Below are 22955 nucleotides of genomic sequence, written 5' to 3' on the forward strand. Positions count from 1 at the left end.
GTTTCCGCGCGGACGTAAGGAAAATGTTTTTTTCAAAAATTCACTATAAATCGAAATATTGTGCTAGAGACTTCCAATTTATTGCAAAATGAAGGTAAATGATTGAATATTACTAGAATGTAAGAGTTTTAGCTTACAATTGCGTTTTTTACCATTTCGGTCGAGTTAAAGTTGACCAAAGGTTGAAATTTTGGCAGTTATCGTGATTTATGTGAAAATATTTCAAAACTGATAAAAGCTACAACCATGAGCTATTTTCTGTTGTATTCTACATGAAATTGTGCACATTTTCATATATAAAAGTTTATGTAACAACTAATGTAAAACGATGCAAACATTTACGACAACGTGTGAAAGAATTTCTGAGATGTTCGGCCGAAGTTACCACGCACAGACATAAGGAAATAGCTTTTTTTTTTTTTTTTTTTTTTTTTTTTTTTTTTTTTTTTTTCCAGAAATTCACCATAAATCGAAATATTGTGCTAGAGACTTCCAGTTTGTTGCAAAATGAAGGTACATGATTGAATATTACTAGAATGTAAGATTTTTAGCTTGATAATTGCGTTTTTGACCATTTCGTTGAGTTAAAGTTGACCGAAGGTTGAAATTTTGGCAGTTATCGTGATTTATATGAAAATATTTCAAAACTGATAAAAGCTACAACCATGAGTTGTTTTCTGTTGTATTCTACATGAAATTGCGCACATTTCCATATATAAAACTTTATGTAACGACTAATATAAAACGGTGCAAACATTACGACAACGGGACGAAAGAATTTCTGGCGCGGACGTAAGGAAAAAGTTTTTTCAAAAATTCACCATAAATCGAAATATTGTGCTAGAGACTTCCAATTTGTTGCAAAGTTAAGGTAAATGATTGAATATTACTAGAATGTAAGATCTTTAGCTTACAATTGTGTTTTTTGACCATTTCGGTCAAGTCAAAGTTGACGAAGGTTGAAATTTTGGCAGTTATCGTGGTTTATTTGAAAATATTTCCAAACTGATAAAAGCTACAACCATGGATTGTATTTTGCTGTATTTTACATGAAATTGTGCACATTTTCATATATAAAACTGTATGTAACGGATAATATAAAACAGTGCAAAAATTACGACAAAATGACAAAAGAATTTCTGAAATTTTCGGCCGAGTTACTACGCGGGCGTAAGGAAAAAGTTTTTTTAAAAATTCACCATAAATCGAAATATTGTGCTAGAAACTTCCAATTTGTTGCAAAATGAAGGTACATGATTGAATATTACTAGAATGTAAGAGTTTTAGCTTACAATTTGCGTTTTTGACCACGCCGGTCAAGTCAAGTTGACTGAAGGTTGAAATTTTTGTAGTCGACGTGACGGTGCGTCCACTTGGCACCCAACAAACAATTTTAGTCGACGTATGATACGTCCAGTAGGCGTTTAAGGGTTAATTATTATTGTTTACTAAGCATTGGTTGATTAGCTTCTTAGTAGCTTATTCATATGTAACGAATGTATGGCCAGCCTGATGAGAGTAAGAGTAAAGAATTTTTGCTCACTGGTTTGGTTTTGGTAATCATTAATGTCAGGTACAGAAAGTTATAATAGAACTTGTATAACGGATAACTTGCAAGAGTAATATTTAAATATTTGAAATACTGTGATTACATCTATTAGCAGATTTTTTCAGCCTTCTCGGATTGGTTGAGACACCTTCCTTTCTGAGTTTGAGGAATACCAGCAGTAATCAGTGTGTCTGCCTCCATGAAGGCAGATATGTGTTCTAATGCATATTTGTACAGTATAGGTACCTTTACCAAGTTAAACCATTTTCTTGGTTTTGTAAGAATTGTAATGTTTTAGAGTACAAAAGTCACATTAGCGGTTGGTGGTCTTTTTTTCCATAGAGACTACAGATAGTGGGAACCTTCATAAAATGCGCTTCCTTATTCCTTAAAGCCTGGAAAAATGAAATACATAAAACTGATGCCCAACGTTCACTGGTACATGGGCTGAGAGTGAAGTGGAAAGAAATTATTATAAATGCCAGAATCTACAATTAAAATATAAAATTGGCTGGTACCTTGGCCTTGGATGCTTAAGAATGTAAGATAATTTAATGAGGCCAGTGATACTCATATACAGACTTATATAGGCCCGCCTATAATGAATATTGGAACAGTGTTTAGTTAAAGAGTTAGAGAGCCAAGTGGCAAAAAGACCAAAGAAGGCACATTGAAAGTAAATGAAAAGGAGCAATGCAACTGGAGACCAAAGGAACATTACAAAGAACCTTAATCCTTTGAGACTCTGATGACTTCAAATGACATCAACGTATTCCCAACCCTTCAGATTTCCATGATGTCAAATGATATTGGCTGAAAATTTGTGATGTACTTAAAAGGATAGTTTGGCTTTTTGTTGTTTTTCTGTTTTAAATATACTGAAATAGAGCACAGGCATTCAGCTTCAAAATGACACCAAAACAGCCTTACTTTGAAAATTCACTTATAACAAGCAATGTAAAGAAGCACATTGTTATATTCATAATAATTGCTCATTATGCTTTTAAATGCCAAGTTTCTCAGAGTTTAGTGAGAAAATTTACCCTTGTTGATTTTGGTGGGAAATTAGAATCAAACACATGAGTTTAACATCCTTAAGCGTTAGTTTGATCAGCTGGAGCAACAGACTGCTGTATCGTGGTTCCTCAAATGGAAGTGGGTACTGAAATAGGCAAAAATAATGTTCTTTACAATTGGTGAATTTGAAAAGTTACTGAAATGGAATTAATTTTTTTTTTTTTCAGACGGAATATGGAGGGTGACCGTGAGAAGGCCTTGTCAGTCATAACAAAAGCCTTAGAGAAAAAGGAAAATCAGGTTCCTGATATGGTGTGCCTTTGTGGTCGTATTTATAAGGTAAGTAGATGACTGTGTTGAACAAATGTGATTTCTCACTTTGCATCCAGTATTGAAATGTAATTTTACATCATAAAATTTTGTGTAAAGACTAAAATTTTTCATTAGAGAACTTGTGTAAAGACTATATTGAAGATTTATATTTTGTATGCACTGGTTTGTATGTAACCTATTGAGAAGATTTTTTTTTAATTGGACATTCAGTTACGGTAATTTATTTTTTATTAATCATGTGTGAATTTCCAGGATAAATTTGTGGAATCTCAGCACACAGATCAAGATAGTTTACACCATGCAATTTTCTGGTATAGGAAAGGCTTTGAAGTCCAGCCAAATGAGTATGCAGGAATTAACTTGGCAACACTACTTGTGATTGCAGGAAATGACTTCTCCAAATCTTCAGAGCTTCAACATATAGGTAATTAATTTTCTTTGTAGCATGGTTCTTTGAGCAGTTTTTTGGGTGTCTTGGTTATTTCATTTTATGTAACTGACTGTGAGAGTTGAAAAGAATATAAAAACAATTGTGAGGTGTGAATGTTTAAAGTTGTTAAATGCAGAATTTTTTTATTAGAGGTGAGATTTATCATTATTGGTAAATATTTGCTTGTAGCAGTAGCAAGGAAGCATCTATTGATTTCTTGCAAAACAGAAAGAATGGTGCTTGAAGTTGGTTTTAAACTTGAACTAGCAGCTTTGATTTAAAGAAGTGCATTACCAAATACCAGCCAGTTATAAAAAGTGAATAATGAGTGAACCATCTTCAGTTTTGATTGTTCAACAACTAAGCCTTACTTGCTGTGTATAAAAATTGTTGGATTGGAATGCAACCTATAACTTGTTGTGTAGCAAAATTTTGACCTAGTGTCCTACGTCCTCTTTAGGTATGGTATTAAACAACCTTATTGGTAAGAAAGGCTCCTTATCATCATTACAAGATTACTGGGATGTTGCAACATTTTTTGAGATTAGTGTCTTGGCAGAAGACTATGGCAAAGCTGTACAGGCTGCAGAGTGCATGTTCAAACTGAAACCTCCTAACTGGTATGTATTCAAGAAAATACAGTTACTTGATTATGTCATATTACCAAACTTTGTTGTTCGCATATAGTGAAATGAACAATTAGAAAATTATATCTGAGTAATTATCTCTTGGGATAGGGGTTTTACTCTTGGGAATAGCAAGACAAATACAATTTTTATATAAGTAACTTACCGAGTAATTACATAGCTATTAGTTTCTTTTAACCAGCAGCTCAAAATTTTGAAATTGTGGGTCATGCTAGTTTGTTTTGGTTAAGGCGACGTGCCCCGCCCACTTTCAGGTGTAAGAGAAGGTACAACATAGCAAAAAGCTTCAATTTGTTTCTGCCGGCTGTGGTTGAAGGACTGTGATTGCCAGCAGCTTGAATTTTGGAATTTATACTTTGCTGGTTGTTTGCCTTATTTTCAATTGGTGAAGTATTTATTTTCGTAGCCTTTCAGCATAATTAAGATAGTGTTAGGTGAGTTTTGATCATTGGTTGACAACTCTTTGTCCGTTTTTGGACTTGTATTAGACTTTTCAAGGATGTCTGACACTAGTAGTTATAGTATTAGGTATTGCAGCAAAGGCTGCAATACCAGACTAACTAAAGAATCTTACGACTCGCACACTGTTTGTATTTTATGTAGGGGACAAACTGTTCAATAGATTTACGTTGTGAGGAGTGTAATGAATGGGATATTAAGAAGTGGAAGACTTTAGATGCACATCTCAAGAAGCTAGCTAGAGATAGGAAGAGGAAAGCTATTGCTAGGGAATCTAGTAAACCTTTAGCTAGTCAGGATTCATTCACTAAGTTGGATGCAATTGCACCTGTAATTTCTTCCAATCCCATTCCATCTCCTCCACCTGTGCAACCCTCTCCTTTACCTGGCTGTCACGTCTCCGACCCCAACACCATCGCCAGTCTGGAGTCGAAAATCGACACTCGCTTTGAATTGATTGTGCAATCGATTGGTAAATTAGCGTCATTGGTGAAAGTGCTTATGGATAAAAGTGAGTCAGAGTGCCACTTGGCGCCCAGTGCAAGTGCAGTGGTAGTGGAGGAGGTGGCTGTTCGGCCCGCCGATTCTCCTAGGCCAAGGTCCCTGACATACTCCCCAGCACCTGGGAGGAGTCAGACTGGCAGCCTAAGAGAGGTCAGCGGGGTCTGCCCCCAAGCAGTCACCCCCTCGGTTCAGTCTGTTGATGAATCCCAAGACTACAAACAAAGGCCATTGGAAAGGCCTTCAAGTGAGTGCTCACTGTATGCCCTCCAACTCCGAAGATTTTAGTCCCAGGCGAGCACGGTGCTATGCAGACAAGTCACGCCTGCTAAAGCGGTGTGCAGTGGAGATTTCTTCCCTTTCCTTGTAAAAAGGGCAAGGATTCAACGCACCCATCGTGTAGTCACTGGGATACCCTGGAACAATTCTCTTCTGCTTCTTCTGAGGACGGTTGTAAATTGGTGCCTAAGCGCCTTGTGGCGTGGCGACGTTCATCGTCAAATAAAGGAGCTACTGCATCAGGAGTTGTGCACCCAGCACCTTCATCTCTTTTATTTTTGTGAAAAACTTGAATACCAACTCTTTTTTTCACAGCTTGCACTTGGAGGTACCAAACTTTTTTTTGTAACAGTTTGCACTTGCAGCAACCAACTGTTTTGGCATCTTTATTTAGATGTTACCCATAAATTTTTGGACTTGTATTCCTTAGGCCTCATGGCTACAGCAGGTTAAGCTTGCCCACTTCAGTTGGTATTTGAGAATCATCTTCATCATTTCTTAGCCCTTTCATTAAGGCATTTTACTAGCCTTAGATATTGCAGGATCATTAGTCTGTATGCCTTAATGTAAGTCAAGTGTGCATATCTCTGTTGTTTGGCAGCTATACAAGTGCATGCCATATCTTTTAACAGATTTCCAGTTCATTCTTGATCCCATTTTACTTTCAGGAGTTAGGGGTTCTTTGCATTCTCCTTGTAGAACCTCCCACTAGTCCTTCAGGTTCCTTAACATCGTTGTGGAGTGTCAGCTGCTCAGCTGAATCCCCTCCCACCCTAATTTCTGTTCAGGTTATGGTAAAAGTAATGGGTTTGTGATAAAGCAAATACAATTTTTAAAAAACAAAATGTTTGACTGACGGGCCCACCTCCTGACCCACTGTTTTGTCATAGCTCTTCATATTGCACAAGAAGTGAGATGGTTAGCCACTAGGGATCTACCAGGAGCAGTGGATCATTTTTCTTTTATTGAGGTTTGGAATGTTTGATATCTGCAGATGCCTGAATAGGCTATGTTACAAGTAATGGGCATGTACAGTATTTAAAAGTGATTTTGTTTTAGTTATGTAGATGATTATTTTCCAGGTACCTGAAATCTACGATAGCTAATATGTTAATGATTATTTTCCAGGTACCTGAAATCTACTATAGGCAATATTATGTTAATAAATCGATTCCGGAAAAGACCTGAAGACACTGAGCCCTCACCTGAAGAAGTAATATTCAATTTCTGGATTGATTATTTTGTTGAAGCCACCAACACTGAAGTTCAAGATTCTATTAGATTCCCAGTAAGTTTTTATCTCTTGTTTACAGAGGTTTCGGTTGAGAATCTAAACAAAAATTTATTTACTTCATATCTTGTATTATTTACAGAAATTTTATTTATGTATTTCCCATCATCAAACATTTATAATAGTCCTGTCAAAACTGCAAAGGAAAGTTATTGTTGCTAGACAAGTACAGTAATCAGAATACCTTTATATAACCTCTGAATGAAGGGTATAAATTATACTAATTTAGCACAGTAAAAGAAGAAAAGTGTAATAAAATAAAATATGTAGTCACAAATTTAAAACAGTAAAAGAAGAAAAGTATAATGAAATAGAGGAAAAGTGTAATGAAAAAAATATATAGTCACAAAGATTTTCTCTTGTGTCAGTAAACTATAGCGAGACTATCAAAATCAAACGTGTTCATGTGTGTTTTACAAATAATGTGCAAAATATATTGAGGTTTTCAAAACTTTTTTCTTACTTGTACTTACTTGTAATAATTGCATTTGTGAATTTTAATATTTATTGTATCTGTATTCTGTTGTTTTTGGGATGTCATATTAATGTGGTGTTTTTACAATGTGTAACGGTGAAATAGTGTTTTTCTGTACTTCTAGTATCTCATATTGTGATGCTAAGCTTTCCTTTCTGGGATTAAAAAAAATTGCTGCACAAGCCTACATCCAGTACCATCAAAATCTTAAAATACTGCACCAGCTGCAGCCACCTCCATTTGCAACTACTAAGACACTTTTGGCAAAGAAAATTTCTTTTGAAATACATCAGGGCAGTTTATACCATATGTGTTACTTGGTACTGTAAGTTTTCACTCTGCTGGTATGTCAGCTTTGGAAAAGCTTATCAGATACAGTGGCTCCTCAGTGTATGAATTTAATTTGTTCCAAATTCAAATTTGTATATTGAAATGTTCGTATATTGTCCTGAATATTCCCATAAGGAATAATGGGAATTCAATTAATTTGTCCCACACTCAAGAACTTCCCCATATCCACCCTTTGTACCCACTTTAATACAATTATTTTAAGCACAAGCACAAAATATGGTTTAATGATAGTCATATTCAACAAAATGAATAAAATAATAAAGCATTTTACAATAGAATTTAATATAAAAGATGAACAAAGTCATATGTCACTGCAGTGACGCACAGCTGACTTGAGATGGAGGGAGCATTTATACTGTTGAGGAGAGAAGGAGAAGATACAGTAAAAACATTGCTATATGTACAAGTGAGAGTCCAGTCCTCCATGTGCCAGTGGATGCAAGACTCCTGCACTTTTGGGAGAAATGGGAAGCCAGAGTAGACCAGTGGGTCTCGCTAGTTCTCAAAGAGGGATACAATATCCCGTTCAGGGAGAAAACTCCCTAGGTGTCAACTCCCATCGCATTGACAGCCTACTCTGTAGGCTCCGAGAGGTTTTTGGCACTCGTGGAGAAATGTCAGTTCTTCTCACGAAAAGAGCTGTAGAGCAGGTCAAAGATGTCAACACTCCAGGGTTCTACAACCATCTTTTTGTAGTCCCCAAGTCATCCGGGGGGTGGAGATCTGCCCTGGATGTCAGCGCTTTGAATGTCTTCATTCAAAATACAAAATTCAAGATGGAAATAAATCAGTCGGTCCTCTTGTCCATCCAACAGGGGGATTTGATGGTGACCATTGTCATGGAGGATGCCTACTGCCATATCCCAGTCCACCCAGACAGCAGGAAGTACCTCAGATTTGTGTTCCAGGGCAGAGTCTTCCAATTTCGAGCTCTGTTTCAGCCTCTCTACAGCTCCCCAAGTCTGCTTGCATTCTCACCCCTCTTGTGAAGTGGCTTCACCTCATGGGGATCAGTACATTCTTCTATCTAGATGACTGGCTCCTATGTTCTCTATCAAAGAAACAGTGCACAGAAGACCTTCAGAAAAATCTACTTCTTGCCCAAGATCTGGGCTTACTCATCAATGAGAAGAAATCGCAATTGTCTCCGTCTCAAGTGATTCTATATTTGGGGATGACGATAGACTCTCTGAATTTTTGGGTTTTTCCCCCCCTGCTCAGCCAACAGTTGGATTAGCCTTTTGGGAACCCCCGCATCCATCGAGAAGTTTGTAAGTCTTGGGAGGCTTCATATGAGGGTACTGCATTTCTTCCTGAAGGCCAACTAGAACAGGAAGATCCACCCGGACTTGTTTGTCTTCCCAGTTACACTGGAAATCAAAGAAGACTTGAGATAGTGGCTTTCAGAAAGAATACTTTTGGAAGGGAAGGCACTCCTTCCCCTGAGCCCCAGCCTTTCCTTGTACTCAGATTCTTCAGATCTGGTTTGGGGAGTTCTGGGAGACATGGTAGTGTTGGGGATTTGGTCTCCAGAAGAGAAGGACCTACACTTCAATGTGAGAGAGTTGAAGGTGATACACCTGGGCCTTCAATCATTCACAAAAGTGACCTTCGACAAGATGGTAGCTGTGAAGTCAGACAACACCTCTGCTTTGGCCTACATAAAGAACCAAGGGGGCACTCACTCCTTCTCCCTTTACGAGGCCACCACAGATCTCCTTTTGTGGGCAAAGAAGAACTGCACTGTTCTGGTGACAAGATTCATCCAAGGAAAGCTACATAGTGGACGGACTGAGTCGGTGCAGACAGGTCCTACCCACGGAATGGGCACTAGATCCACAGGTGTGCACCAACCTGTGGAAGTTGTGGGAAAGCCGTCGATAGACCTGTTAGCGACGTCGAAGAACCATCTCCTCCTGTTATTTTGCTCTCTGGCACCGGACCCTCTGGCATGGGCAACAGATGCCATGCTTCAGAATTGGTCATCCCTAGACTTGTATGCCTTCCCGCCATTCAACATGGTGAGGGAAGTGATCAGCAAGTTCTTGTCCCATCAGGACATGAAGATGACCCTGGTAGCCCCTTTTTGGCCACGAAGAGAGTGGTTTTTAGATCTCCTCAAACTGTTAGTCGACTACCCCAGGCTCCTTCCACAGAAGCCAAAGCTTCTCAAACAACCGCATTTCCATCAGTTCCATCACAACCTATCTGCTCTTGCTCTGACAGGGTTCAGACTGTCAGGAGACTCGTCAGAGCGAAGGGTTTTTCAAAACCTGCTGTGGAAGCAATTGCTCAGTGTTGATGGCAGTCTTCTTCCTGAGTCTACAAAGCAAAGTGAGCTGCAGAAGAAATAATGTCTTTTCTTCTGAAACCTCTGTGACGGACGTCACAGACTTTCTTCTTTTCCTGAGGACTAATGGAGGTTTGTCTTCATCGACGATCAAGGGGTACAGAGCAATGCTAGGCTCTGTTTTTCGGCACGGTCTCGACCTGGTAGTGAATCAAGACATCAGCGACTTGATCAAATCATGTCATTAGACACGACCAAGGAGAGCAAGACTAATTCAGTCGCATGGAATTTGGACATCATCTTTAAATGGTTGTCAGGTCCTCCTTTTGAACTTCTTTGCACAATTTCCTTAAGGGACTTAACGAGGAAAACTTTTTTGGTCTCCTTAGCTACGTCTAAGAGAGCCAGCGAGTTACAGGCCATTGACAGAAGAGTTGGCTTTTCACAGGCCAAGAATGAGACCCCCTCTAAGTCATGACCTCATTCTTTCATCATCAAGAATTTGATGGAAATTCTTGGATCGGAGGAGGAAGAGAGGACTCTTTGCCCTGTCAGGGCACTAAGGTACTATCTTCATAGAACCGAAAAGATCAGAGGTCCCTTGAGTAAGCTCTGGTGCTCTGTGAAGGACCCTTCTAGACCCCTTTCCAAGAACGCAGTATCATTCTTTTTGAGAGACGTCATCCTGGATTCACACTCAAATTCGAGAGGATCTTTTACCAGTCTTGAAAGTCAAAGCCCACGAAATTAGATCTGTCGCCACCTTGTTGGCAATTCTTCAGTCAACTTTTTGGAGATGTAAATCTGTGTTTGCGATGCATTATTTACGCGAAATAGAGGCTATTTTCGAAAATGCAGTACCCTGGGTCCGTTGTCTGTAGCTGGCATGGTGCTGGAGAGGAAGCATAGGAGTCTGCTCCTATTCTACCTCTTTCGCGTAGATACAGGCTGTTGAGTTTTGGGGAGCTTGGGGTTACTATGCACTTGGAGCACCCACCAGTCCTTTTTTATGGTTGGGTAATGGTTTTTAATGGGATTTTTTATGGTGTGTAGGTGACAGCATTAACTGGTTATCTTTTTTATGGTTGGGTAATGGTTTTTAATGGGATTTTTTATGGTGTGTAGGTGACAGCGTTATGTGGTTATCTTTCTTTATGGTACTGTACCCAGGGCTTCAGACTACTCCATGTGCTGCATAACCTCTATTGATGCATTGTAGCATTTGGAATATTCCTTTGCTACAAGGCTCCCCACTGATGTAGGGGCGCTCCACAGCTTCACTGCTGCGCCACTATATTTAAGATGAGCACCAGTATCAGTCTGCAGCAGTTCTCTTGACAGGTAAGGGTACAACAAACATTCTAACCAGTGCTAGCTAGAATTTTTTTCTATCTCAAATTCATTTTTTCACTGAAATTTTAGGGTTACATATGTCCATGCATCCCACCTCCTGTCAATATGGGATACAGCTATGTAATTACTTGGTAAGTTACATATATAAAAATGACATTTTTATAATAAAGTTTTATACAAACTTACCAAGTAATTACAAAATTAGAGCCCTCCCACCTCCCTTCTCACGGACATTGAGGGCACAAATGAATTGAGCTCTTCAGCTGTGTTGTACCTATCCTTCCCCGATCACTGGGTGGGGCCTTGTCACCTACACTAAAACAACTGAGTGCTACTGCGAATTTCAGTTTTTTAGCTGCCACACAAGTTAGAAACATAGACTATGTAATTAGTTGGTAAGTATATATAAAACTATTTTATTATAAAAATGTCATATTTTTATGTGAGGATAAATTCTGATTGTAGTAACTTTCCAGATTTTGATATTAGAGCCATCAAGAATGTATCAACCAAGTTACTATTTACCAAGTTACGTGACAGTTAACTTAGGTGCAGAAGAAAAGAATATTCAACTCAGGAATCTTTGCGCTGATCAGTTAAAGGGAACTTGTCGACAGGTTCATGAATGGCTGTTCAATGCATCAAGTATCAAGACAATCACGTAAGTATAACAAATGTCTACTTAATTCATGGGCTTTCCAAGGCTTCTGTATTGGATTGCTTAATTAGGGAATATCCAAATGGCTGTATCTCTTTCATAGATAATCCTGTTAGGACCATAAGATCTTGTGTTTGTAAGGCAAAGCAGTTTACCCTTTGTATTGTTACTTCTAAGTTAGTTTGATAAGGCCAGTCTTTATTGTTACATTGTTGTGTTCCAATTTATGCCACCCTTTTGTAAATATTTGCATTTTAAAAGAGTTTAACCAGAGCAAGTCGTAATTTTTTTAAATGAATCTTACCTCTGTTATGATATTTATATTCCTTGTGTTAGTCGTGAGGATGATAGTGTGAAAACTTAACCATTTACTTTGAACTGTTTCTTTGTGCAACAAGGATCAAGTCTACAGTACATGCATAATCAGTCTGCACATTTTTGATTGTGGTTGCCTTTGGTGCCTTGCCAAGCTAAGGCATCATGTTTGAGTTCTTGTTTTCCTCTGGTGTCGCACTCCATTTCTCAATCACCTTCTTTGGTACCCCAAACTTCTGACAGGAACTCTAGGGGTGTTAGGAAACATGTTTGAGATTGCATTCTCTTTGGACACCGTGATTCTGTCCTGGTCTCTTCATATATATGCTAAGTCTTTTTATGCTTCTTTGATGCTCTAGGTTATTCTACAACACTGATGATTGGTGCCTTCCCTGTTCAAGCAGTTTGACCCTGTACCTTTGACTGCTACTGTTTTAGAAGCAAACAGTACTAGTTTGGCTCCTTTTTAACCCGGTTTTATGTCTTTGGCGCTTCAGATGACATCAGTGTTGTTACTGGCTACCACACTGTCGGTGTTTCAGATGATTTCAGTGTGTGTGCCAGCTGCTACATAATTGGAGCTTTAGATAATTTCAGTGTGGGCATCAGTCAGCACGTTTTTGGCACTTCGGACAATTTTGGTGTTAGTTTCAGCCACTACTGTATATCATTGGTGCTTGAGACAATTTCAGCTTGGGTGCCAGCCACCAGATCATTGGTGCTTCAGACGATTTTGGCATGTGTACTTCAGACGATTTTGACATTGGCACTAGCTGCCACATGATTGGTGCTAAAGCGTGGTAATGCTGAGGAGTTCTGTGTTTCTGATGCCAGAGCACAAGTTATTGCCAGTTCTTTTTTTTTTCATGGAGTAAGGTTTTTGCTTCTTGGAACTGTATTTATCCCAGGGAAGTAAGGGCTATGCTTTTGCTACCCCCTATCCTCTAGTTATTCCCCCTGAGGATCTTCAGGCACCCAAGTTTGTCTCTGATTGGGAAGAGGAACTGAGTTTTTTTTTTTTTTTGCCAGCTTTTCAAAGGCACATTAATGTCTGTGTTAGTAAATTTCCTGAATTTTTTTGAGGAACCAGTAGTTCAGGGCTCTAGGTCCCTTAGAACTTCCAGATTCGAGTCAAGGGCAGATCCTCTCCCATCCACTCAACTAAATCTGCATCAAATAAGTGATGCTGCTGCAAATTACTTGATAGAAATTTCTTTGAAAGAGCTCTTTTTTTTATTCATCCCCTTATGAGGAAAAGAAAAGCTATTTTCTGTAGACCAAGCTATTACAAGAGTTAGTTGTTTCTTCCACTAGGGACTCAGTTTTTTTCTAACTGCTGGATCCAAACAAGATGGAGCAGTATTATTTGGCAAAATTATATAAACTCCCTTAGATTTGGAATTTTTTGCTAAGGATGAATTCCATATCACAGAGATTATGTCTTTTGCTGAAATGGCTATTGCAGTTATAGAGGAGATAGCCAGGGAGATTGTTTCAGCTCTCCATCAGGGAAAGCAGTAGTTAGGGAATGACTTAGATTTCTTGGGATGCTTGGACAGAGTATTTTCTAACTTCTTGGGAAACCTGTGTACACCTTTATGATTGCTAGGGTTAAGCAACGAGTAGTGTTTTCTCACTCCTTCAGTCGCTACAGCTCAGAAACAGTGTAATTGTGCAGCTCCCCTTTTGTTCTTTGCTGGATGCTTTGGCTTTGGACACTGTTGAGCAAGAGGTGGAGAGAGAACATACCAGGTAGTTGTTACATCACTTAACAAGCGTTTAGATACCAGCCAATAACAGCTGCCTTTTCTGTTGATGCAATTCCAAGAGTGTTCCTAAGTCAGCAGGTTAGTCATCCCTTTCTTCAAGCTAGTCCTTTCAGGCAGCGGGAAAGGATACTAAGTATCTGGGGGAAAAATTTAGCGGCTGAAGGAAGGTTCAGCCTGTTTAATGTAGTTGGGCAGGACCTGGAGGCAGACCCCTGGGTAGTGAAGATGATAAAGGAGAGTTGCAGCATTCCCTTCCTTTCCCAGCCTCTTCTAGCGAATTCACTGACAGGTTTCCCCCCCTACCTCCAAAACAGAAAGAAGCTCCAGATCTGTAACAGGAAGTAGATTCTCTTTTACCAAAAGGGCCAGTGGGATTAGTCACAAAGTCATCTCCAGGCTTCTACAATCATCAGTTTCTGGTACTAAAAGCTTCAGGGAGATGGAGACTGGTAGGGAATGTCTCCCATCTAAACTTTTTTATTCAGCTGACCCGGCAGTCCCCGGGTTACAGCAGCTCCGACTTATGTCGCTTTTTCAAATATATTCATAAAAAAATCTGTTCCAGGTTACAGCTGATGTTCCGGATAACGGAGCCGTAACTAGGATTAAGGCGCCATAAACACTGCAACTAGGATTCTGAGCGGCATAGCTGTAGGCGCTATAACGAGGTGGGAAAACCAGTTTAGGGAGCTGTTGCCACCAGGAAGGTTCACTATAAGCAGTTCATTCTCTCTCTCTCTCTCTCTCTCTCTCTCTCTTTCTCTCATTTTTATAAATTTTTATTACGATGTTCTGGGTTATGGCAGTTTCCAATTTACAGCACGCTGCTGGAATGGAACTCCTCCATAACCCGTGGGCTGCCTGTACTATAAAGTCAACAAGTTTGGTTTTAACAGTGATACAGAAGGGGTACTGTATGCGGTTGGTAGACACGCTGGACGCTTTATTTTCACATAATGTTTCAATCCAGCCTAAGGAAATATCTACATTTTGTTATTTAGGTGAATGTTTCAATTTTGGGTGATGTGTTTTGGCCTGAGTTTAGCTCTCCAAGTTTTTACAGGAGTCCTGTCCCAGTTGGGGAAGTGATCTCACCTATTAGGCACCAGATGCTCCTACCTATTAGGCACCAGATGCTCCTCTTTCTAGACAACTGACTAATTCCAACAGCCAGCTGAGGGGAATATTGATAAATATTCCAAAAATCACGCTTAACTCTTGCTCAGATTACTTATCTGGGAATGCTACTAGATACAGAGAATTACTCGGCTTCTGCAACGGAGAAGCACATAGACAATTTTTTATAATTCCTAGATGAATTTCTGTCCTTTGCTCCCTTGGCAGCCAAGAAGTGGCTGTCTCTGTTTGGGCATATGACACCTTAGAGAAGCTGCTACCAGGAGCCAGATTAAGGATGAGGCCAATCCAATTCCTTCTCAAGAATCAAAGGAATAGGAAACTCAACCAGATTCAGTGCAAATTCTGGTCTTCAGGAATTTAGAAGAGTGCTTGAGAGGGTGGAGTTATCAACCTCATCTGTTACTAAGTGTCTCCCTCCAATTGTAGAGCCTGGCCTCACTTTGTATTCAGATGCATTGGCCAGAGGTTTGTAAGTGATTGGAGTTGACAGGCACATGTCAAGGGTTAGGTTTATGGAGGAACAGAGGCTCCACATAAATCAACTGTAGAGGCTGGCAGTGTGGAATACCCTTTTACCATTGGAAGAGGTAGTTCAGGGCAAGGAAGTAGCACTGTTTGCAGACATCACCTCTCTGGCTTACCGAAGCAATTAGGGACACTTCTGTGTATTGCCCTAAATGAGTCTGAAGTTTTAATTATATTTGGTGTAACTTTTGACTCACATCTTACTTTTGAGAAATATAAAATGAGAGTATCAGCATGTGCTGAACAGAAGTTAGGTATTGTATGAAAGGCCTTGTATATTTATAAGGGACAAAATTACTTCTTAGTTCCATAGGTCCTTTGTTCCTCACACCTTTGGACTATGTTAACCTGTTAAGTGTCACCAATGGCATATCGTGGTCACCCATCCCTCATATCACACTGCCTTTGATGGAGTAATACGTTCTCCCTCGTTCAAGTTGGTGCCGCACTGATCAAGCTCATAAATGCACTTTACTCTTATATCAATTGTAGGAACATCTTTTGATAACACCAAGAGCTAAATTAGGGATAAATGGCAACTTGTTTTGTAATGGAAAGACATTCTGACAGAGGACATCTACCTCTCATTTTCTGGTACCCTTCAGGCGTTCATTGGCAAATGATTGATTTCTTTTTGTTTTGATCCCATTTATCCCCCATAATGAGCATTCCAAAGCAAAAGAAAAATCTTTTGCCTGAAGAGATATTAACACCACTCATAGTAGAGACTGATGGTGACTATGAGACTCATTGTAGGAGCTCAGAAGCCTCTAACATAGACTGAATACGATTCATCTGGTTAAGAAGGAAGCCAATATTTAGATTCAAGCATCGCATTGCCAGGTGACTTGGTAGTAACTGAAAAGGAGGATAGTCCCTTTAATTTTTGTTTGCCTGAAGGTGTGAAAGTTATTGTTCAGGATAAGGGAAACCCAGTGGAGCTATTTTAGAGGTTTTTTGATGACAAAGTCATGGAGCACATTGTAACAGAAACGAACAGATTTGCCAACCAGTTTCTAGATGAATATATAGAAAGTTTGTGTACAATATCATGTACACTAAAATGGTATGATGCAAATGTAAATGAAATGAAACCATTCATTGCTCTACTGGCTCTATGTTTCAAGAAATGGCATATGAAAGAATAATTTTTTCCTTTTGATGTTTCATGCTTGTATCTTTAGAATATAAAAATAAAAGAAAGTTCTGTCATCTTTTTTTATTCTACAGTATTTAATGTCGTAATATGTCTTCACAAAAACAATATCAGTGTAAGAAAGAACACATAAAAAATAGCATAGACCAAATGACCACTCTTTGATTGAGGAAATGTGATGATATGGGAATGGCGATGTCTTCCATAAGTGACATTTAACAGGTTAATTGACAGAGTACTCCAGCATAATAAATCGTGGTGGCTAGGGGAATTTTCTTTTGAAAGCTGAGTATCTTTCATGTTTTAGTAAATCTGATAAATTTGAACACAGGGATTCATTCTTTTGGCTGTTGTACCATCATTCTTTCAACAAGAGACTTTTTGTTTTTTAAAATTGGAATTTGTGTGTCAATCTAAGCCTTGGATGTATAAATAGGCTCTTCGCTTATTGCTTAAATTGTTATTTTTCAGGTTGTACAAGAGAGATGAAAGAGCGGTATTCCTTTATGTTCAAGAAAATTCTGATGACTTCCAAATGTTTTTTCCATCAGAGCAATGTCGCCTCATTTTCTATCGTCTGGTACAAGAGTTGATAGCTAATCAAAAGGGTACTGTTATGGATTTGGAGGCTGAAATCTCTGCTGGCCCTATTCAGGTATGAAGAAGTTTACATACCTAGGAACCTCCATTTTTCTTTAAGATGTTTTGATTACTAATCTATCTTAAGGTTTGCACTCTATATACTGGCCCACTTTACTATTGATGATTTAGATAAGCAAATTTAGATGATGTAAGCCAAAGTTCCTTTTTTAATTTTTTTTATTTTTGTTGTTTATGAACCAGATAGCAGTGTCCGAAGAATGGTTGATTAAATTTATAATTGTTCACCTTGTGACTTTGCCTTGGCATTTTATTTTAGAGGATTTGAATATAGGAAAAAGATTGTTGAGTGAGGCAGGTAAGTTTTCTTTAGTCTAGGAAGAATTATCTATAGGTTTGTGCTCAAAAGTGATGAGAGGTCTTCCATTTCAGCATGTACATTAGCATTGCATGAGAGAGGAAAAGTAAAGATTCCTACTTCTGAAAGTTGAGGATTGTATGTAAGGGATAAAGTAACTCATTTGTTCTGCCAAATACTAATTTTAATTCTTAAACTATGGAAGTGTGAATTTTTTTAATTAGTCTTAATATGAAGTATTTAAGAAATGAAGAACACTGAAATTGATGTTGCTATACTAATTCCGATCTTCATTTTCCATGTTTCTGTACTTGCCACTGCTTTTGTAGGTTTTAGAATTCATGAAAGTGGTAGATAGCAAGTTGGGTAGTTGGCTTTCTGTAAACATCTGAATTCAAATGTATCAGTTTTATTTTCCATTCCTTCATGTTTATTTATTTATTTATTACCTTTTCCCATAGCTTCTCTCTCTCTCTCTCTGCAGGCTGATTTCCCTTTATAGCACTCTTGGGTTGATAGTCTTGGGAGCTCTATAGGGTTTATAGTTTTTTTGACTGTCCATAAGGGGTTTCAGCTGTAGATTTAAAGAAAGAAGAAAGAAAAAATGGAAGCACAGATTGATATCCCTGAGTGGAAAGCCCCTTCTTATAAAAAAACTACCTCCACTGCTCTCAGCATTGTTTTACTATAGATCAGGTACCTCCACTCTCTTGTTTTAAGTATTTTTTTAATTAAGAACAAATCCTTCAGGCAAGCCATATGAAAAGCTAAAACTGGGGCTTAGTGATCTTTTTCAAGTGTCTTCACCATTGTTAAAAGTTTTATGTCAGATTTTCATTGCATGAGGTTAAGCAAAGTAAAATCTCTCCAGTATTAATCAGTACTGTACAGCAGTAACTTTGTACAGCACTCTGTTTAATCCATTGTTCCCCAACCTTTTTTGTATCTTGCTTACTCCTGTTTGGTACAAACTAGGATTGCCATTTTTCAGTATTTTAAAAGCTGTACTGTGTTTTCAAGATTTTCTATGCTGGTTTAAAGAGCTTACTCTAATGTTGAGAGGAAGACATGATAGCTCCACCCATATGTTTTTGTTAGTTGCGTGAATAAGCTCTGCATCCATGGGAAAACTTATGATGCTTGCTCATCCTAAGATAGCATGGTCCTGTGCTAAACTTGGTTTTTTAAACAAAATTTTATTATTACCCTCTATGGACTTTCTCGCATACTTCTGGGAAATCTATTGCTCTTTGCCTGGATCTCCTGCCCTCCTCAGGTGCCATCACAGTGGCAAGTGGACATCAAAGTTACAACAGGATCTTATGATACAGTATTTGAGAAGTGGTAGTTCTTGCTAAAACTAGTCTGGTTTTAGGCTGTTGTGACTGTCAGCTGATAATGTTAGTTAATTTAGGTGAAACCTTCCCAATTGGGGTAAAAGATTTCAGCTGAGGTGATGGCACAGTCAACACAGTTCTAAGAGTTCTGGTGCAATATAATACTGTAACTGATTTTACCCAGTTATTAGGGTTTGTAATATAAAACATTGTAATATTTTAGACAGAATGTATTTTTGGTAAATATAAACTGAATTTGTGGTTGACTTTGAGAATTTGGGTCTTGAACATTAGTTTGGTTAAGCAGTTGAATAATTTTTTATTGTATTGAACAGCAAATGGCAAATGTGTTGTGATGGTATTACTTCTAGTATTTATTGCTGCTTGATTTTTTACTTGCATGTGACATCCCGTTTCATTGAACTAATAAAAATAAATGTTTGTTTCTTTGGAAATACAAACCACCTTTAATAGGAGTATCCTTCAGTGGAAGCTGGAAACAGTCATTAAACATTGTAACAAGGTGTTTTAACTTGCTATCTTTAAGCCTTTGACTTCCATCAAGTGAGGATGTCTTGATACATGTTTCAGACTACTAAGTTGAACTTGTGTTTTTATTTACATGAGTAGTATCATATTTGGAGGTGTGACAGGTGTTGGCATGTGTAGTGAACCTTCATCTCTGTTTAGGTGGATCCTCACCATTCTTCTCCCTAGGACATCCCCGTCTCGGGTGAGAGTTGGGCTTGCATTGGAGGTGGGTGATCAATATACCTATCCTTAGTACATTGATTGCACATATGCTGCTGTTACAGCTGCTAGGAGCTCTTTCTGTGGAAGACACGCCGGATATTGACTGCTGCCACTTCCTCAAAAGAGAGTAAGATGCAGGCTATAAGCAATTAAAGAAAGCACATGCACTTTGCTTCCTCTTACCCCTCCACACAGTTGAGCTGTTCCTCACCCTCTTCATCTTTCTCCCTTAGAAAAAGGGATGAAGTGGTCTCAGCAAGATTTTCAACCAAAAGTAAATTTAAAAATGTTTAGCTTATAAGAGAGCTTAATGCATGGGCTGATGCCATAAGACCCCATTGTATGTTGGCTTTGACCTTATGGTTAAAGGTATTTTCCCCAAACTTTCATGTGCCATTATTCAGCCAAAGCTTACAATTACTTCATTAGGAAACTAGAAATTCAACCTCTAAGTTTATGTGGTTTACATTTACAAAAATATTTTTTTTATGTAAAATAATTTCCAGTCCAAAATATTTTTCATAATTTAATTTCAGTGGTTATGCTAAAAGACCTCAAAGCTTCATCAAATTTTGTGTATAGTAATCACAGTGTGATATGAATTTTTACTTCTTTAGATTGCAAGTTTTGGGAAAACTTCAAGATGGAAAATTGATTGCTGATAGTGTAATAACTTTAATAATTGTGATAGGTAGAAAGCTGACTTTTGCAGTCAGTGTACTTCTTCAAGCCAAAAAATTTACTCTGATAAATAATTCTCCTACTGTGAGTTATTACTCAGGTAAAGTGAATTTAATGAGCTATTTTTACCTCAAACTTGGTTTGCATATCATGTTTGGACCGTGCACATATATCGAGGGTGCACATGGTAACCTGCGTACCCAGTGCCTGGCATGTCCCTTACCATGCATGAGCACCCTGAGCCTTCCCAGGTCTTCACAGCCAGGAGGATTGCTTAATCCAATCTCTCCCTGTGCAATGAGTGTGTTGGGTCTTCGCTAGCCCTTCTCTGGGTTTGTGTGGTTGAGTCATTCTACCATGTTCAGTATGTGTGTATGGTTCTTGGACCATATGAATATACTGGTGAAATTGCGAGCGCCTGGATGATCTGTTTATATGTAATCTTTTGCACCCATGCCTAATAGTGGTTCACCACAGACCTAGAGTTGTTTTTCCATCATAGTGATATACATGTCCTCATGGAGTACCCATACATAACATATGCTTCTTCCAAAGCTCACAAGGTTGAGTTATTTTACTCTCTTGTTCAGTGTGCAATGTACCTTACCTTACAAACAATGTTCACACAGTAGTTATCTCACGTGAGATGTTTTAGTTCATTTACACAGGCTAATGTGTGTGAATATTTTTGCCCATTTTCAACCACAATTTTGAGAGGTTATAAGTTAGCCTAAAATTGTTATCACGCATAAGTTTACAAGTTGATAGACCAAGGTTATGAGTACTGTAGTCATGTGCACAAATAATTTTTGTCAGTGACTGATTTTGTCTGATCATTCATGCTCAGAATCTGTTGGAGAGCTCAAGGCTCTTGGTTTGTTACCTTTTTTTGTGGAAGAATCCATGGTAGCTTTAGGGAATCTGTTTAATTCTAGAGGTTTTACCTTTTCTCAGAACCTCTTCACCAGGTTGGTACAGAGATTGTTTGGCCCTTTGTGATCCCAGTTATCTTGGGAATGGTACCTCGGCCCCTTTGTTGAACCTTATTGTTGCTGGAGCTTTTCTTTAGTGTTCAGTCAGGAGACGAGGAAGGTGTTCTAACTGCTGTGGTTATCACTTGTGGCACTTGGTTATTATTAAAATAAAGAAGTTTCATACAACAACATAGTCATATTTCTAGGTTCTCATAGTCTTCCCAAAGGTTATTTTACTAAATTAAAGCTGGAACAGGGTAAAGGTAAAGAAGTTAATCAGTTAAGTAAATTTCAGAAAGCATTGCAGTTGGGGCTGAAGGATCACTGCAGAGAAGCTTTAGTATTATCTACAATGTACTGCACAAAGCATATTTCGAGCAGTATCCTCCTACAAGGTTGAGAGATTGTAGGTGGAAGAAAAAGAAATGAAGACATACAGGAGAGAAGTTAATTTCTCCCTAGATCAGTGGCTTATGTAACCTGCCTTTGACAGTAGGGTGCTGACCATTCTGAATTGTGGAAATTGGATGAGGGGTTACTCCTGACAGAAATGGCTAACAAATAGAGGAGAGTTGGGGGGAATTTGTTGGATGTTTAACCTACAAAAAAGAGAGTCCGAAGGAAAAGTATTAATAAATAGTGATAGTAAGGGTTTTTGTGCTATGAGATAGAATATTGAACATGCTTTTGTTATTTAATTTTAAAAGATTTCTGTATTGACAGTATGAATATGAAATGGATGACAATGGAAAGCGCATGATACTTGGAAAAGGGACGTACGGTGTTGTCTACGCAGCAAGAGATCTCAACACTCAAGTTAGAATTGCCGTTAAGGAAGTTCCTGAGAAAAACATTGGGTAGGTAGTCTTATTTAAATAATTAGTACTAATGTTGTTAAATGCATGTTTTGTCTTTAAGGGCTTTGAATGATTTTCTTTTATTTGCCATTATTTAAAGTTCTGCTCACGTCAGATACTATATACTTTAAACCCTAAAAAATTTGGGCTAAGTAGTAATGATAAAATGAATATAAAATAATACTGTAGATTTTCAGCCAAAAGTAAATTTAAAAATGTTCACTTTACAAGAGAGCTCAAGGCATGGGCTGATGCCATAAGACCGTATTGTATGTTGGCTTTGACCTTATGGTTAAAGGTATTTTCCCCAAACTTTCATGTGCCATTATTCAACCAAAGCTTACAGTTACTTCATTAGGAAACTTAAAAATTCAACCTCTAAATTTATGCGGTTTACATTTACAAAAATATTTTTTTATGTAAAATTTCCAGCCCAGAGTATTTTTCAAAATTTTAACTTCAGTGGTTATACTAAAAGCCCTCAAAGCTTCATCAAATTTTGTGTATAGTAATCACAGTGATATGAATTTTTACTTCTTTAGAATAAGAGTTGTGGGAATACTTAAAGATGGAAAAATGATTTCTTATAGTGTAATAACTTTAATAATTGTGATAGGTAGAAAGCTGACTTTTGCAGTCAGTGTACTTCTTCAAGCAAAAAAAATACCCTGATAAATAATAATTCTCATGTGAGTTATTACTCAGGTAAAGTGAGTTTAATGAGTAACTCTCATGACTGACAAATCACAAAGCTTCATATGCTCATATTACTGTTAGATGAATGTTTTAATAATTTTCTTTGAATCACCTCCATTTCTGTTTCCATGCAAGGAAAACATTGATATCTAGGCAGGATG

General features: G+C 38.1%; 1 protein-coding gene across 11 annotated transcripts in view; it reads left to right on the forward strand.

Annotated features, from left to right (window-relative positions):
- Ask1 (apoptotic signal-regulating kinase 1) overlaps positions 1-22955 on the forward strand; it is a 219560-nt gene that overhangs the window by 16945 nt on the left and 179660 nt on the right. For all 11 annotated transcript variants that reach the window (XM_067103970.1, XM_067103975.1, XM_067103968.1 and 8 more), the window contains exons 7-13: positions 2794-2905; positions 3152-3323; positions 3790-3949; positions 6344-6503; positions 11452-11636; positions 17010-17193; positions 21965-22098. In XM_067103970.1, coding sequence (XP_066960071.1) covers positions 2794-2905; positions 3152-3323; positions 3790-3949; positions 6344-6503; positions 11452-11636; positions 17010-17193; positions 21965-22098 — 1107 coding nt within the window. The remainder of the gene's footprint in view (positions 1-2793; positions 2906-3151; positions 3324-3789; positions 3950-6343; positions 6504-11451; positions 11637-17009; positions 17194-21964; positions 22099-22955) is intronic.

The sequence above is a fragment of the Macrobrachium rosenbergii genome, chromosome 5 (genome assembly GCF_040412425.1).
Source record: "Macrobrachium rosenbergii isolate ZJJX-2024 chromosome 5, ASM4041242v1, whole genome shotgun sequence".
Taxonomy (NCBI): domain Eukaryota; kingdom Metazoa; phylum Arthropoda; class Malacostraca; order Decapoda; family Palaemonidae; genus Macrobrachium; species Macrobrachium rosenbergii.